The 18893-nt window shown below is 38.2% G+C and overlaps 1 protein-coding gene and 1 pseudogene across 8 annotated transcripts in view; one reads left to right on the forward strand and one right to left on the reverse strand.

Moving 5' to 3' along the window:
• Positions 1-18893, reverse strand: part of CDKAL1 (CDK5 regulatory subunit associated protein 1 like 1) — a 712098-nt gene that overhangs the window by 503358 nt on the left and 189847 nt on the right. For all 8 annotated transcript variants that reach the window (XM_047858501.1, XM_047858499.1, XM_047858493.1 and 5 more), the window contains one exon: positions 14450-14498. In XM_047858501.1, coding sequence (XP_047714457.1) covers positions 14450-14498 — 49 coding nt within the window. The remainder of the gene's footprint in view (positions 1-14449; positions 14499-18893) is intronic.
• On the forward strand, positions 8880-10106 carry LOC125165220 (40S ribosomal protein S3a-like; annotated as a pseudogene).

An 18893-nucleotide genomic window follows, 5' to 3' on the forward strand; every position in this document is an offset into this window, starting at 1 on the left:
TTCTGTGTCTCTCTCTCTCTCTCTGCCCCTCCCCCACTTGAGTTCTGTCTCTCTCAAAAAATAAACACTTTAAAAAAATTACAACTGATATCTCAGAAATTCAAAGGATCCCAAGAGGTTACTATTAACAATTAAATGCCAACAAACCTGACAACCTATAAGAAATGGAAACATTTTCAGAAACATGCAACTTACCAAGACTGAATCAGGAAGAAAGAAAAATTCTAAATAGCCTAATTACTAGTGAGGAGATTGAATCACTAATCAAAAATCTCCCATCAGACAAAATTCCAGAAGCAGATGCCTTTACTGGTGAATTTTACCAAACATTTAAAGAATATTAAAATAAATCCTTCTTATATTCTTCCAAAAACTGAAGAGGAGGAAATACTTCCAAACTCATTTTATAAAACCAACAGTATCCTGATACCAAACCAGAAAAAGATACTACTAGGAAAAAAAAATCTATAGGCCAATATCCCTGATGAACGCATGCAAGAAATTTCAATGAAACTCTAGACAACCAATTCAGCAGCACATTGAAAGGATTATTCACCATGATCAAATGAGATTTATCTCTAGTGTGCAAGGATGGCTCAACATCAGCAAATTAACCACTGTGATAAATCACATTAATAAAATACAATAAAAGAATCACATAATCCTATGAATAGATGTAGAAAAAGCATTAGGCAAAATTCAACATCATTTCATGATTAAAAACTCTTAATTAGGCACATATCTCTCTTAATTAGGCACATAATCTCTTAATTAGGAAAATATCTCAATACAATTAAGGTCATACATGACAAGCCCACAATCAATATCATACTCAATGGTGAAAGGAGGAAAGCTTTTCCTGTAAGAACAAGAACATGACAAGAGTGCCCACTCTTACCACTACTATTCAGTATACTACTAGAAGACCTACATAGTGCAATCAAAGTAGAAAAAGAAATAAAACATATATGAGTTGAAAAACAAGAAGTAAAATTATGTCTATTTTCAGATGACATACTTTTATATATAGAAATCCTATAGACTCAACCAAAAAAAAATGTCAGATCTAATCAATGAATTCAGTAAAATTGTTAGATACAAAGTTAACATGCAAAAATCAGTAACATTTTTTGTACACTAAGAACAAAATTTCTGTAAAGAAATTTTAAAAATTGACCCCATATACAACAGCATCACAAACAATAAAGTATTTAGAAATAATTTTAACTAAGGAGGAAAAGATCTCTACAGTGGAGGCACACTCAGTCGGTTAAGCGTCCAACTTCAGCTGGGGTCATGATCCCATGGTTTGTGCATTTGAACCTGGCATTGGGCTCCACGCTGACAGTGTGGAGCCTGCTTGGGATTCTCTCATGCCTTCTCTTTCTCTCTCAAAAATAAATAAACTTAAAAAAAAATACCTCTACAATGAAATTGTAAACTCTGATGAAATAAGGTGAAGAAGACATATATAAATGGAAAGGTATCCCATGTTCATGGATTAGAAGAATCAATGTTGTTAAAATGTCAATACTAACAAAACCCATCCATCAATTCAGTGCACTCCCCGTAAGATTACAGAGGCATTTTTTTTCTTATAGAAGTAGGAAACACACTTCTAAAATCTATATGGAACTAGAAAAGATCCCAAATAGCCAAAGAAATCCTGAGAAAGAGTAATAAAGCAGGAAGTATCCTACTTCGTGGTCTCAAACTATACTACACAGTTATATAGTCATCAAAACAGTATGGTACTGAAAGTCCAGAAATAAACCCATGCCTATAGAGCCAAGTAATATTTGACAAGGGAGCAAACAATACTCAATGGAAAAAAAGGCAATCTATTCAATGAATGGTGCTGGGATCACTAGATATTTATGCATAAAACGATGAAAATGGACCCACATTTTACATCACACAAAAATTAACTTAAAACGGATTAAAGACCTGAAACTAAAAAACTCCTAGAAGAAAAAATAGGAACAAATCTCCTTGACATGGGTCTTAGTAATGATTTTTGGATATGACACTTAAAGCACAAGCAACAAAATCAAAAATCAGCAAGTGGGACTACATTAAACTAAAAATCCCGCAGAGCAAAATAAACCATCGAAAGAAAAGAAAAGAAAAGAAAAGAAAAGAAAAGAAAAGAAAAGAAAAGAAAAGAAAGAAAGGAGGGTAGATGGAAGGAAGGAAGGAAGGAAGGAAGGAAGGAAGGAAGGAAGGAAAGATGGACGAAGGAAGGAAGGAAACCTACAGAATGGGAAAAAAATATTTGCAAACCATCTTATCTGTTGAGGGGTTAATATCCAAAACACATAAAGAACTCATATAACTCAATAGTAAACACACACACACACACACACACACACACACACACACACACACAAAAACAGAACAAACAAAAAAAAACAAATAACCCAATGAAAAACTGGTCAGAGGGCATAAAGAGACATTTCTCCAAAGGAGATATACAAAAGGCCAACAGGTACATGAAAAGATGTTCAACATCACTAGTAAATAGGGAAAAGCAAATTAAAGCCACAATGATATATCATCCCACACCTGTTAGAATGACCATCATCAAAAACACAAGAGATAGGAGCACCTGAGTGATACAGTTGACTAACCATCTGACTTTGGCTCAGGTCATGGTCTCACAGTTCATGAGTTCAAGCCCCATGTCAGGCTCTGTGCTGACCAGCTCAGAGCCTGGGACCTACCTCAGATTCTGTGTCTCCCTCTCTCTCTACCCCTCCCCACTCATGCTCTGTCTCTCTCTCTCAAAAAATGAATAAGCATTCACACACACACACACAGATAAATGATAGTATGCCTGTAGAGATAAGAGAACCTTTGTGTACTGCGGGTAGGATTGTAAACTGATACAGCCACTATGGGAAACATTTATGGAGAATCCTCAAAAAATTAAAAATAGAACTACCATATGATATAGCAATTCCATTTTCAAGAATATATCCAAAGGTAATTAAAACACTAACTCATAAAGATATCTTGCACCCCATATTTAAAGCAATATTACTTATGACAGCTACAATATAGAAACAACCTAAGTATCCATCAATGGATGAATGTATACAGAAGTTGTGCTTTAGATTCACAATGGAATATTATTCAGCCACAAAAAAAGAGTAAAGAAATCCTACCATGTGCAGTAACACATGTGGACCTTGCAAGCATTCTGCTGAACTAATAAAGACAAATACTGTGTGATCTCACTTATGTGGGGGGCATGGAGAAGGGAAGGAAGAGGAAATGAAAACCAAACTAATAGTAGAAGAGATCAGATCTGTGGTTACTATGGGTAAGGGGGCTGGTGAAGGAGAGAAGAGGGGGAATTGCGGGAAAGCGGTCAAAGGTACAAACTTGCAGTTAGAAGATAAATAGGTACTAGGGATGTAAAGCGCAGCACGGTGACTGTGGCTAACACTGCTGTATGGCATACAGGAAAGCTGTTAGGAGAGTTAATCCTAAGAGTTTCATCACAAAGCAAAAAATCTTCCCCTTTGTTCTTTTCTTCCTTCTTTCCTTTTGATGGTATCTATATGAGAAGGTGCAGGTTAGCTGAACTCAGTGTGGTATTCATTTCATAATATATAGGAATCAAACCATCATGCTGTACATCTTAAATTTATACAGTGATGTACGTCAATTATCTCTCCATAAAACTGGAAGGGTGGGGGGGGAGGGAAACATCAGAGAGATTAATGCCTCGAAAACAGAATGAAAAGGGGGCAGAGTTGAAGGAGGGAAGAGGAGTGAAACTGCAGGTGAACCAGCTCATACTGACCCCTAGAGGCCACTGTACAGGTTTGGCTTTTACTCTGAGTGAGGTAAGGTAGTGTGGGGGGGGGGACACCACGGAAGTAAAGGAGAGACATGGTCCCACCTGTGTTTAAAAAAAAAAAAACACAAAATTGCAAGAGTTAATGTGTAAGTCCAATTTCCACAGTAGGCAACTCCTTGTTAATATTTAAACAAGGAAGGACGGGGCTACTTTCGCAGACAGATCAGTGGGACCACTAATAGGAGGGTTGGGTCATGGGAAGCCTGAGAGGTTCAAGCTCAAAGTAATTTCCTTTCTTGTTTTGAACAATTAAATCCACTGAACCATTTTAACAGTGTTATTATGTGAAAACTCCGGTAAGACTGTCAAACTAACAAACTATTCAACCCCATGTACCTCCCATGTAGCCCTACCACCAGAATGAAGAAACAAAAGTTAATGAAATACCCAAGACTTCATAAAAATTAAATCTGTTAATAAAAAAAGGTGGGTTCAAACCATAAGAAAATGAGTCTTTGAACAGAAAAGGAAATATACATGATGAACACACTAAAGCAGTGTAATTGAAGACAAACCAAAAACATATAAAACAATTCTGAAGGTATCATAAAATCGCAGAATCCACCTGGGGCAGGGGGGCACAGGAAAGCATTTATTTTAGTTTTAAAAGCTTTAACGGCAGAAAAATATTAGACAAAATGAAAGTTATTTAACTAGATTTTCATTTTTTTCAAAACGGTCAACATGACCATTTATAATGTTTAAAGAAGATCCTTATCAGCATCTATTGGATACTTTGCAGCTAGGGCTGCTCAACTATGTATGTGTGGCTGGAAATAGAACTGATAATTTAGCTAATGAAGTTAGAAAAATACAGACAAGATACAACATGGTGGTTTCTCTAATAGATGGTCCTTTCCAGTCATTATTCCAAACCAGCCATTACAAAATAAAGTGACATGAGAAACCAACTTAAAGTCTCGTGGTAGAACTTTGTTGTTGGAGACCATAAGGAATTGTTCCCGATTCATCTTTTGAAAACTATTATGATTTGGAAAAGGCTAAGAAAGATACAATGGATAAAAAATATCCATTCTAGAAATAATGGACATGGAAGGATAGAGAACAAATAAGTTAAAATCCTATTGCTAATCTCAGGGACCAAAAGAGGGGGAGAGAGGAAAAAACATAAACTGACTCATTTAAGAAGGTAGCAAAATACAATGATTGCAAAACTATAACCACTTATTAACAAGGTACATAAACTTAAACAGGCTCATTGGAAAAAAAAAAAACTAAATAAACAACAGCAATAATTTCCTGACTTCTTTAGTTATTACGAGATAGAAGTTATCACTTAATTATACCAGTGAGACTGAGAAGTATTTCCAATATATAAAACCAATGTGCAACATTTTCCACCACATTCCAACTATATAACTGTGTCAGCGATTACACACACTGAGAGGATGCACAGAAGTGTCCCTTTTGAAAGCATACTTTGAAAATGAATAAAATGATTTTACTGGAAACCCCTGAAAAAAGTAGATGTGCTTTTATGGTCCAACCAACACCATGCCAGATGGACCATGTTACGTATCCAAGCTCAATTCACTTACTCATTAAGTTTGGAAAACATCCTCAAGTAAATCTCCACGGGACTTTTGGGAGGTTACTCAGTTATTAACACTGATAAAAACCATGCTTGATATAATAGTGTTGCCTTCCAGTCTCAATTCATGACAAGTTTATACTTTGAATTAGTATCAAATGCAAAGTACAAAATCTGACACACTGAAGAGCAATGTGTTAAATAGGGAGGAGCTATTTGGCGAAGTACCCTGGGAATTTAGGTCAGTCTAATCCAAGGTTGCATCAATTACTGAGAAGTTAAGGGAAACGGAAAATCAATTAAACTTGCAGATTGTGCCATATTGGGAAAGTCTTGAATTACCAACACTGGAGGCATTTGGAATTAGACTGAATGAAATACCAGCAAACGTATTATTAACAACGGAGGCCTCTCATATTAGAGGGGAAGAAACATGACTTAATACTAAAAACATTTTTCTAACTTCAATAGGCAATGTTTATTTGCAATCATTTGTCTTACGTTATCCAGTAGACTACCTTTACAAAGAGAAGAATTTAAAGGATTCTTTATTTGTTTGGAGGGCTTAATGAACACATATGAGAAGAAATACAGATTTATATTCCCTTCACAGATTTCATACAAAAAAAAAATTTTTTTAACGACCATGTAAACCAAGACTAAGGTACATGAATATTTTAAAATAAATAAATAAATATAAATACTTCAAACACTGTACTTCTTCTCTCAGAATCAGTTATATACCTTGTTGAATTACCGAGATGATATGGAAAAAATCCTAAATTCATTATAGTCTGGTTTCTCCTAAAGTAAACGCTATAAACGGATGGAATTTTCAGGCCACTATTAAAATAGTGAAGATTCATTCAGAATAACTTGAAATTTTCCATTTCATTCCAACCAAGACAGATATAAATGGAATATGCTTTATATGGTTTTATGTTAATTATAATAGTTAAATGCTTTTGGGCATCAATGTAGCTTATTAATTCATTTTTTAAAACATTACTTGGTATAACATAAGCAGTAAGAAGAATGCCAACAGGCTGTGGTAGAGGCTGTATGTCCAAACTCCCTTCAAGGAAGACATATGAAGAGAGCCCAACAGGAATCAAATGTGGAAACAAGACAGTTATGGCACAATCCTCTTGTCAGGCAGTATTCCATCTGGCCTTTCTGGGCAAAGACTTGCTTCTCCATGGAGCATTTATCAATCAGGGTCCCAGCAAAGCAGATGGTACACTGCATAATTGAAGAGGTTTTAATAAAGGGACTATTTACTAAGGTTTGGCAAGGTTAGGAAAACCAACAAGAGACAATGCAATACTCTCAGGCTTGCAACAATGGGGTGCTGTTTCCACCCCTGGGCCTGAAAACGCAAAGGAAGGGAACAACTAGAAGAACCTGGAGAAACAGATGAAGAGAGTGGGCCACCTGGCAGGATCTGTGGCCGCAGTTGAGGGAAGCACAAAACCAGCCTAAGCAGAGAAGAAGAGAGTGAGGAAGTGTTAACAAATGCTCCCATCTCACACTCTAGTCAAGCCTCCGACCTCCAGCTGAAAAAATCCAGTTAGATACCAAACAGTAAGGAACCTACTGATGCAATACATACACAGGTCAGCCTCTCTGGGCACACGTCAAGGTACAGAATGGGTCTGTAAGGGTAAACGGAAGTTATCCACTCATGCAGGACCCCAAGACAAACATAGAGCAAGCTACAAATAATATACCAGGAACATCAAACAGCACATTTTGGCTGGAGCAGAAGGTGTATATATGGAATCAATGGAAGAAAAAGTGAAAATGACAGGGTAGAATAAAAGATAATTAAGATCACACTAAGAAGTCACAGTTTGAAGGTACACATGCAGGAAGGTAAAATAATCCCAGGATAATGGCAGCAGTGTATACAGTCAGATTGGAAGAAGAGTCACTTCTAGCAGTTAGATGATTCCAGCAGCCTCGGTATTAAGGAAGTAGTAAGAAACAGTAACAAAACTTGATCCCGTAGTATGTCCTGGGTATCTAAAAAAGCATATCCATTTAATCCTCTCTATTTTGAACTAAGAAACCTGAGCCTCAGAAAACTAACCTGCTGAGAGGCACATGGGTGGCTCAGTCGGTTGACCCTCTGACTTCGGCTCAGGTTGTGATCTCGCAGTTCATGAGTCCCAGCCCCACATCGGGCTCTCTGCTGTCAGCCTGTCAGCACAGAGCCCGCTTCAAATCCTCTGTCTCCCTCTGTCTGCCAATCCCCCACCTGCGTTCTCCCAAAAATAAATATTTTTGAAAAAAGAAAGTAACCTGCTGAAAGTCAACCCAGAACTAATTAGCTATTACAAATGCCACAATATTTCACCAACTTGTGCTTTCTAAATGAAATACTGGCAACAGAAAGTGAAAAACAGAAGTTCATTGACAGGTCCAGAGCTCCATCAACCAGGAGATCTCAGATGAGTCACCTGACCTCTTCCCTAGCTCACCTTCCTTATCTGCAACTAAGAGCACCTACCAAAATTATTTCTTCCATCTCTAAAGTTTTCCTGTTGCAATACTAATACTTAATTCATCAGCCTTGCCACCCTCAAGTCAATCTGCCAATGAACATCCCCATCAACTTCATCTTCAACTCATCCCTGGCTGTGAACTCTCAAATTAAATCTGATTTCAGTCTCCCCAACAAATGCACTCAAGGAAAAACTCTTCAGTGAGAGGCCATATCCAGTCAACTCAACCTACAGGTGATAGGCCTTCTGTGATACTGTGATATAATAGAAAGTATATATTTGCTTTCATCCTCAGTTTCTAGTACAGAGCCCCTACAACTCTTATAATTCCCTGAGTGATAAGGGTGAGAGGAGCATTTATGGTTATTCTTAATAAGCCCTTTTCAACCATATCTGGATTCATGCTAATGAGGTAACTCTTAAGAGGATGGGGGCTGGTTGTCAAAGGAACCAACAATGTAATTAAAAGGTTGGAACTTTCATCCCCAACCCCACACTTTGGGAGTTCAAGCAGCACTGGCCAATGATTTCAACAATCATGCCTAGGTAATGTAGACTCCACAGAAACCCTCCACGTTGGTGAATGTACTGAGGTGCTGGGAGGGTGGCATACCCAGAGAGGGCATGGAAGCTCCACTTCCATTAGCACATAGCTTGCCCTGTGCATTTCTTCCATGTGGATGTTCCTGAGTTGTATCCTTTACAATAAACCAGTAATAATAAGTAAAAGGTTTTCCTGAATTCTATAAGCAAGTCATCAAACCTAAGTAGGGGGTCATGGGAACCAAATTTACAGTTGGTCAGAAGTATAGGTGACAATTCTTACAATGGACATCTAGAGTGGTGGGTAGTCTAATGAAACTGAGCCCTTAGCCTATGAGGTCTACACTAACTCCAGACAGTTCATGTCAAAACTGCTCAGTACAGCCCTTTTGATTCCCTGAGCAACACCATGGTGGTTGGGAAAAACAAGTGCATTATGAAAGGGGGCAAAAAGGGAGGCAAGAAGAAAGTGGCTAATCCATTTTCTAAGAAAGATTGGTAGGATGTAAAAGCACCAACTATGTTCAATAGAAGAAATATTGGAGGGGGCACCTGGGTGGCTCAGTCAGTTAAGTATCCACTTTGGCTCAGGTCATGATCTCACAGTTCATGGATCTGAGCTCTGCTTCAGGCTCTGTGCTGACAGCTTGGAGCCTGGAGCCTGCTTGGGATTCTCTCTCTCCCTCTCTCTCTGCCCCTCCCCTGCTTGTGCTCTGTCTCTCTCTCTCTCTCTCTCTCTCTCTCAAAAATGAACGAACATTAAAAAAAAATTTTTTTTTTCAACGTTTATTTATTTTTGGGACAGAGAGAGACAGAGCATGAATGGGGGAGGGGCAGAGAGAGAGGGAGACACAGAATCGGAAACAGGCTCCAGGCTCTGAGCCATCAGCCCAGAGCCCGACACGGGGCTCGAACTCACGGACCGCGAGATCGTGACCTGGCTGAAGTCGGACGCTTAACCGACTGCGCCACCCAGGCGCCCCAAAAAAAAAATTTTTTTAAGAAATATTGGAAAAAACACTAATCACAAGAACTCAAGGAATTGAAATTGCATCTGATGGCCTCCAAGACAGTGTTTGAGAAGTGAGCTTTGCTGATCTGCAGAACAATGGAGTTACATTTAGAAAATTCAAGCTAATTATTGAGGATGTTCAGCGCAAAAACTTCCTGTCTAAGTTCCATGGCATGGATCTTACCACTGACAAATGGTGCTCCATGGTCAAAAATGGCAGACCATGACTGAAGCTCACATTGATGCCATGACTAGGAATGGTCATTTGCTTCATCTATTTTGTGTTGATTTTACTTAAAAATGCAACAATCATATTCAGAAGACCTCTTATGCTAAGCACCAATAGGTCTGCCAAATTCCAAAAAAGATGATGGAAGTCATGACCCAAGAGGTACAGACAAATGACTTGAGAAGAGTGGTCGATAAATAGACTCCAAATGGCATCAGAAAAGGCTTGTCAGTCTATTTACCCACTCCATGATGTCTCTGTCAGAAAAGTAAAAATGCTGAAAAAGCATTGGGAAGTATGAACTGGTAAAACTGATTAAGCTTCATGGTGAAGGTTCTGGAAAAGCTCCTGGGGATGACACCAGTGCTAAAGTTGAACAAGCTGATGGAATGTGAGCCCCTGGTCCAAGAATCTCGTTTAAAACTCTGACATTTAGTGCTCGCTTCGGCAGCACATATACTAAAATTAAAACTCTGACATTTAATGGTGACAAATAAAAAAAATGATTTGTGATATTTAAATAACAAAAATTGTTTTGTGTAGAAAACCTACATATTCAGTGCCCCAAGTATTGTCATTATAGAAAAACGTACTTTATCTTTACCTTCGATGATTTCCTATAGAAATTATACCCCTGCAAGCCATTTGACCACATTCAGAGCACAATATTACTGGGTTTTTTTTATTAGACTTTATTTTTCAGATCAGTTTTAGATTCCCAGCAAAATCGAGCAGAACAGAGTTCCTATATACCACCCCATCACCAAGCTGTCCCCGGTTATCAACATCCTCCACCAGAATGGTACATTTGTTACTTCAATGAACCTATGATGACACATCATTATAACTCAAAGACCATATTACAGTTCACTCATGGTACTAAACATTCTACGGGTTTGGAAAAATGTGTAACACCATGTATCCACCACTATAGTATCATACAGAATAGTATCACTGCCCTAAAACATTCCTTTGTAGCCTGCCTATTCATTTCTCTCCCCTCTTCCCCAACACTGGCAACACTGATCTTTTTACTATCTCTGTTTTTTCCTTTTGCAGAAGCCACAGAGTTGGAATCATCCAATGTGTAGCCGTTTCTGATTGGCTTCTTTCACTCAGTAATGAGATTGAAGTTTCCTCTATACCATTTTATAACTTGATTGCTCATTTCTTTTCAGCACTGGTTACCATCCCATTGCCTCTATGTACCACAGTTTATCCTTTCATGGAAGGACATCTTGGTTGCTTGCACTTTCGGCAATTATGGTTAATAAAGCAGCTATAAACATCTGTGTGCAGGTTTTTGTGCAGACACAAACTTTCAAGTCCTCTGGGTATACGCCAAAGAGCATGGTTGCTGCATCATATGCTAAAAGTACATTAGTCTTGTAAGAAACTGCCAAACTGGTTTCCCAAATGGCTGCACCATTGCACACTCCTACCGGCAATGAAGGAGAGTTCGTGTTATTCCGCACTCTCATCAGCATTTGGGGTTGTCAGCGGTCCAGATTTTAGCCATACAAGTAAATGTGTTGTGGTATCTCCTTGTTTCACTCGCATTTCCTTAATGACACATGAGGTGGATCATCTTTCATGTGCTTATTTTCCATCCATGTATCTTCTTTGGTGAAGTGTCTGATGAGGTATTTAGTCCATTTTTTTAACTGGGTACTTTATTTTCTTACTCTTGAGCTTTAAAAGTTCTTTATGTATTTTAGATAATATTCCTTCATCAGATTTATCTTTTGCAAACATTTTCTCCCAGTATCTGACTTGTCTTCTTACTCTCTTGACAGTCTTCTCTTGAAGAGGAGAAATTCTTAATTTTAATGGAGTCCAGCTTGTCAGTTCTTTCTTTCACAGATCAAGCCTTTGCTGTTGCATCTACAAAAGCCATCCACACCCCAGGTCACATACATTTTCTTCTGGGCTATCTTTTTCGCCATTAATTAAAATACATATGTGTGTGTGTGTGTGTGTGTGTGTGTGTGTGTGTGTATACATATATACATATATACATATATATACGTATACATACGTGGCATACATACATATGTATACGTATATATGTGTACATATATACACATACATATACACGTATATATACACATATATACGTATACATATGTATGTGTACATATATGGAGTGGCCAGTATGCAGCTGGTACTTAAGACAGAGGATGAGTAAGGCGATTAAACCCTCAAGCATCCTGAAGCACTGCTTTCAGAAGCTCAATCAAAGAACCGCTAACACAGTGAGTCTCCAGCGGGAGAGGTCAGGGAAGTCAGGGTACAGTCACGTGGATGCAGGATCACACTTAGGAGCACAGGCAAAAGAGGAGGCCAGCCTGGATACAAATCCCAACACTGCGCTCACCAGCCGTGTGCCTCTGGATCTTAACTTCCTCAACCAAGAAATGGGGAGAATATTTATAGCCACTTCACCTCACAGGGCTGTTGTGAAGATGAAAGGCGTAGGCATATGATGCGCTTAGCGCCTGTCCCACGGAGCCTGTCCCTCCCAGCCTGCCCCCTGACCTGCACAATACACACCAGCACTTCTGTTTCTGCATTCTTCAAAACGGGACGTGGGCATGCAGTTTGCTTTTTAATCATGATGTTTCATTTTATTTTGAAATTTCAAAGAAGATTCAGGGAGACTCTGATTCTCCTATTCTCTGGTTATCTAATAAATCGATGAGTCAAAATAAATGAGGAACAGCATGTGGAAGGTAGCAGACACAAGCCAGCTGGAAAACTATGGGGTTAAAATCTCAACTTGGTGAAAGCGGTGTTTTCTTTTTTTAAACACACAATCCCCACTTGTAATAAAACAATTAAAATTTTAAGTGAAAAAGCTCAATTCATTTAATATTTCAATATTATATTATTGGTTTTTATTTGTACTAATCTAAAAGGGGAAAATAGACTATGAGTATTTAAAAATTAAACCATATAAGTGAGGATAATTTATTTCTCAGTGACTTCAAAAGGAATCTGGTTCAAAGAACAGTGACTAACAAAATAAAGCATGATCCTATTTTCTAGTGTAACTACAAAAATTATACACAAGACAGTATCAAAATTGAATACTACTTTTAAAAGTACTTTCTTTTTTTAAGTTTTTAAAATTTATTTTGAGAGAGACAGAGACCACACGAGTGAGGGAGGGACAGAGAGAGAGGGAGAAGGAGCAGGCTCCAAACCACCAGCACAGAGCCTGATGTGGAGCTCGAACCCACGAAGCTGTAAAATCATGACCTCAACAGAAACCAAGAAGAGCTGGACGCTGAACCAACCAGGACACCCAGGGCCCTTAAAAGTCCTTTTTTTTTTTTTCTTTTTTTAATGTTTGCTTATTTTTGAGAGAGGGAGAGACAGAGCATGAGTTGGGGAGGTGCAGAGACAGGGAGACACAGAATCTAAAGCCGGCTCCAGGCTCTGAGCTGTCAGCACAGAGCCCGACCCGGGGCTCGAACCCACCAACTGTGAGATCATGACCTGAGCCAATGTCAGACGTTCAACCGACTGAGCCATCCAGGCACCCCAAAAGTACCTTTAAAAATCATTAACTACAACCAATTAGGTGATATAAAAACCTGCAAATAACATCAACTATATCTAAATAAAACGGCAAAAAAATACACATAAATCATTTCCTTATCTTAAAATTGGTTAAATTATCTCTTCCTGATCTGAAACTCAAAACCCATTTTGCTGAAAAATAAAAATGAGATTAAAAAACGATTATGACCTGACTCATTTATAAGCCAATCAGATATATGCCTCCTGCATTAGATTGGTCAATGGACGAAGTAGTCAAGGACAAAATGTTACAACTTTATATCTAAATAAATGTTAACTAAGTGATATTTTTATAATATAGTTCAAACAATACAGTAGCTTCCCTTTCTTACCAGCCAGAGGATATGGTCCAAGACCCCCAGTGGATGCCTGACACTATATATCTATATATATCCGTATAGAGATATATATCTCCATATATCCATATGTGTGTGTGTGTGTGTGTGTGTGTGTGTGTATATATATATATATATATATATATATATATATATATATATGGTACCAAACCCTAGATGTATTGTTTTTTCCTGCACATGCAGAGCTCTGATGAAGTTGAATTTATAAATTAGCCCCAGTAAGGGATTAACAACAATAATAATAAAATAGAAAAATTACAACCACAGACTGTAATAAAAGTTATGTGAATATGGTCTCTCTCTCAAAGTATCTTACTTTCAGGGCACCTGGGTGGCTCAGTTGGTTGAGCATCTGACTTTAGCTCAGGTCACGATCTCACAGTTCACAAGTTTGAGCCCCGCATCGGGCTCTGTGGTGACAGCTCGGAGCCTGGAGCCAGCTTCGGATTCCGTGTCTCCCTTTCTCTCTCTGTCCCTGCCCTACTCATGCTCTCTCTCTCTCTGTGTCTCAAAAACAAACAAACAAACAAACAAAACATTTGAAAATTAAAAAAAAAAAAAAATGTCTTCCTATCCCGTATTCGCCCTTCTTCTTATGATGGTAAGATGAGCCGCGAGGTGAACGAGGCAGGCATGTGATGAGGGGTCAGGCTGCCACTGACCTTCTGATGGTAGTCAGGAGGAGGACCATCTGCTTCCGGACATGAGCTGACTGTGGCTAACCATATCCAGAAAGCAAAACTGCAGACAAAGGGGGACTACTGTATACATCTGCTTATCCCACTCGCAACAATTACCTTTAATGGTTTCCTCCACAACCTCTACCACTCGATCTATCTGTTGAACCTGAAAAGAAAACAAATGGTTAGATAAGCTATTTACATGAGACAAGAAACATTAATTAGTGTTGACCCTTCTGCTTGAGTCAATGAAACACATTTTTCTAAGCCCACGAACTCAGGTTTCCTTTAATTCATGCATTTGGAGATACTATAAAAAAAATTGTGTATTAATGTTTTATGTTACAGTGAAGTATGAAATTACCATTCTCCTGTCCTCCCATGATAATTGAAGAAATAATAATACATTTAAATGAACCTCCTGGCGTTCTGTTAGCTAGCCTATCAACATCAACTCAACAGATCCAGGGACATAAACTGAAGTTTAATTAAAACATGTCTCTTCACACACACATTCTCTTCTTTTCATTCTTCAAGAAAAATGGCACACAATGACAACCTACGCAAAAGGACATGCTGGTAGTGAGATCTACCCCCTATTCTATGCTTTATTACTCTAACACTGAAACACCTCTTAATGAATGTCTACCATGTGCTAGGCGCTGTGCTCGGGTCAAAGGAATACAAAGTCAAAGAGTGCATCTCAGAGAACCAAAGGGGACTCTAAGAGTGGCTAGGGTGTAGAAGGAAAATGGAAAAAAGCAAAGACTGTACTTACTGCAAGAAGCTAAGGGAAGGGAGAAAGTCAAAAAGGAAAACATCATAAGTTGATATTACTTACACCTTGCACAATCCTCAAGCTACAACTTTATAACAGAATACATGCTCATCGAAAAAATTCAAACAAATCAGAAATGCAAAAAGGAAATAAAGTAACCTGTAACAACCTACACCCTCCATTTCTTCTCCTAAGATAATATCATTCATAATAGTTCAATAAGTAGATACCAAGACATTTGTCAGTACAGAATATTTACATATAGCTTTGGTTTGTACTTTTTTCCTTATAAATTTTGAGATAAATAGGTACACAGATAGATGAGAGTGAAAATAACAATCCTGCCTCTATACATCATCAATACATAAGGTCTACTTCATTTATGTTACTAGCTGCCTAGTATCTCATGTAGAGATCTATCATAATGCATTCATTCATTCCCCAACTGATGGACCCTTACATTATTTCTTTCACCATTATACAAAGATGCTGCAATGAACTCAAATGAGATAAGAACCTTCTAAAAAGACTTTAATAAAAAGTGCAATGGCAACCCTCTTTTGAATATTCCATTGGCCTCAGTGTCTTACAGGAAATAAGGAAAGACTTGCGAGAACACACCTGAACTTGATTCTGCTTCTGACCACTCAGCCCAGCATAGTGGTAGGAGTAGCAATAATTATTGAGAAATTGCCAAAGGCAAAGTAAATCTCTGTTGGATCTTTAGTCCCAAACAAACCTGCCTTGCTGGAACCACCAGGTTCTGGTTTTATGAAGAGAATTCATGTGGCTTCCTTACAGAATGTGATCAAAGTCAAAATATCAGAGTTCAAAGAAGAGGAAAGCAGCCAGTAGGGTCAAATGGTACGAAGATAGTGAGTTAACATAAAGACTGGAATGCGTATGCCTGATTTAACAATGAGGGAATCGATGAACTTAGGGGAAGCAGTGAGCTCAGCAGTAATGAATCACAACTAAAAAAACAGTGACAGCAAATAGAGACTACTCTACAGACAGATGGATAGAAAGAAGAGGAGACACGAGCTGGTCAAATTTCCCAGTGAATGTGGGTGTATCAGATGAGGATACAAGACAGAGAATAAAAGTAACGCAAGATGAGATGATCCAATGGTGGAATGAAAACACAGAAGCCTTCCTACGCAGGTGGAGACCTAATCGCTCAAAGGGACCACTGCACCCAGCCCGGAAGCACATGGACTGAGAAAGAGAGTCAGAATAACCTGTAGAAGAAGCAGTTAAAACATTAAAAAGTTGAGGGTAAGATAAAACTGTAATATTCTTAAAAGAAAACATAGCCATAAACGTAGGTGAACCTTAGGTTGGACGCTGGTGTCTTAGACGTTACACCAAAACCATGAATGACAAAAGAAAAAAGATAAAACAAAATTATAACCTCTTGGTACATTAAAGGACACCATCAAGAAAGTAACAAGGCAACACAGAAAATGGGAGAACATTTTTGCAAATCATAAACACGATAGGATTTAGATTTGCATCTAAAATACATAAGGAGCTCCTGCAACTCAATAACGAAAAAAACAAATACTTAAAGGAGTAAATTTAATGTTATATATACTTTATAATAATGAGATACTACTCCATACCCACTAGGATGGGCAGACAATAACATAGTTTTGGGCAAACAATCAAAAGGGCAGACAATAACAAGTGTAGGCGAAGATACAGAGAAATTGGAACGTTTCTACATTTCTACATTGCTAGTGAGAATGTGGTAAAAGGGTGCAGCCATTTTGGAAAATAGGCAGAGCCTCAAACAGTTAAACAGAGTTGCAACAGGATTCCAGTCCTTAGTATACACCCAAGAGAAATGAAGATACATGCCTACACAAAAACTAGTACACAAATGTTCAAAGCAGCATTATTCCTAATAAGCAAAAGGTGGAACCAACTCAAGTTTCATCAGCTGATGAAGACATCAACAAAAGGGTAAACATCCATACAATGAAATATCATTAAACCGTAAAGGGGAACGTAACAGACAGTAGTCCCCACTTGACCAGGAGTTTCACCTTCCACGGTTTTCATTTACCTGCAATCCAGAAGCAGATGACCTTCCCTCTGACATATCATCAGAAAGTCAGCAGCAGCCTAATCCTACGTCACGGTGCACATGTCATTCCCGTCACGTAGGCATGTTATCATCTCACATCATCACAATGGGAAGGATGAGTACAGTACATTAAGATAGTGTGAGAAAGAGATCACATTCACGCATGAGATTACGTAATACATTACATCACATTATGCTTTTATTATAGCATATGACTATAACTGTTCTGTTTTAGTAATAGTAATTGTTGCTCATCTCTCACTGTCCCTAATTTATAAACTATGCTTTAGCATAAGTATGTATGTATAGGGGGAAAAAAAAAAACACCGTATATATAGGGCTCAGGGCAATCCACAGTTTCTGTATGCACTGGGGGTCTTGGAATACATCCCCCCGCCCCATGGATAAAGAGGGGAATACTATATGCTACAACATTATGCCAATCCAAAGCCAGACCAAATTAGTCAAATACTGTACGACTCCATGTATATGAACTGGCCAGAATAGGACAATCTTCAGAGACAAAGTAGATCACTGAGTGCCTGTGAACGGCAGTAAAAGAAATGAGAGAAGCTGCCAGGGAGGGCTGGGTTTCTTTTTGGAGTGCTGAAAATATTCTAAAATTGACTCTGGTGGATTGTGGCGTACTTCTGAATATACTAAAAATCATTAAATTATACATGCTTCATGACAGCACTGTATGCTGTGCCCATTATATCTCAAAAAGGCTATTACAATAATAATAATAATAATAATACAGGCTGACGGCGGTCAAACGTTCTAATACCAAGGTCATGAACCTCAAGGAAAAAGTGAGGATATATATTCCCCATTAAAGGAGGCTTAAAGAAACCCGAGAATTGAATGCAACTTCAAATATGGGGCTTTTTCTTTTCCTATCGAGGACATTACTGGGACAACCGGCAAGAGCTGAATACAGTCTTCACATAAGCCTACAGTGTACCAATGTTAATTTCCTGATTTTTATAATTATACTCTAAGAGTGTATGAAAATATTCTCATTTTTTAAATATACGGGTATTCAGAAGTAAAGAGGCATCGCATCTATGTCTTACTCTCAAAGAATCAGAAAGAAATGTATATATACATTTTTTAAAAAAAGATAATTATAAGCAAATGTATTAAAATATTAACATTTGCAGAATCTGGGTAAAGGGTATATGGTAATTCCTTTTGTTTGCAATTTTCCTGTCAGTGTGAAACTATGTCAAAATAAAAGTTTAAAATATATGTGTGTGCGTATGTATATGTTGAACAAATAAAGAGAATTTTTGTTTATGCTGATAGTCGCACAGAATTTGCTTGAATGTATGTACACAGCTGAAAATATATTATCTTATTTTTATGTTTTATTTTATACTGAGAGACAGAGAGAGAGAGAATGAAAGCGCACCGGGGTGGGGCAGAGAGATGGAGATGGAACGTGAAGCAGGCTCCAGGCTCTAAGCTGTCAGCACAGAGCAGGACGCAGGGCTCGAACTCACAAGGAGCAAGATCATGAGCTGAGCCGAAGTCGGATGCTTAACCAACTGAACCACCCAGGCACCCCTGTTGTCTCATCTTTTCAAAGAAGGACTTAATTCCATTTGCTTTATGGCAGAAAAATCAATGTTCCCTACACATAATTTAATCACTAGGTGCGTGGAGGGCCTCTAGAACTTGAAAAAGAA

This window comes from Prionailurus viverrinus, chromosome B2, assembly GCF_022837055.1.
Source record: "Prionailurus viverrinus isolate Anna chromosome B2, UM_Priviv_1.0, whole genome shotgun sequence".
Classification (NCBI taxonomy): Eukaryota; Metazoa; Chordata; class Mammalia; order Carnivora; family Felidae; genus Prionailurus; species Prionailurus viverrinus.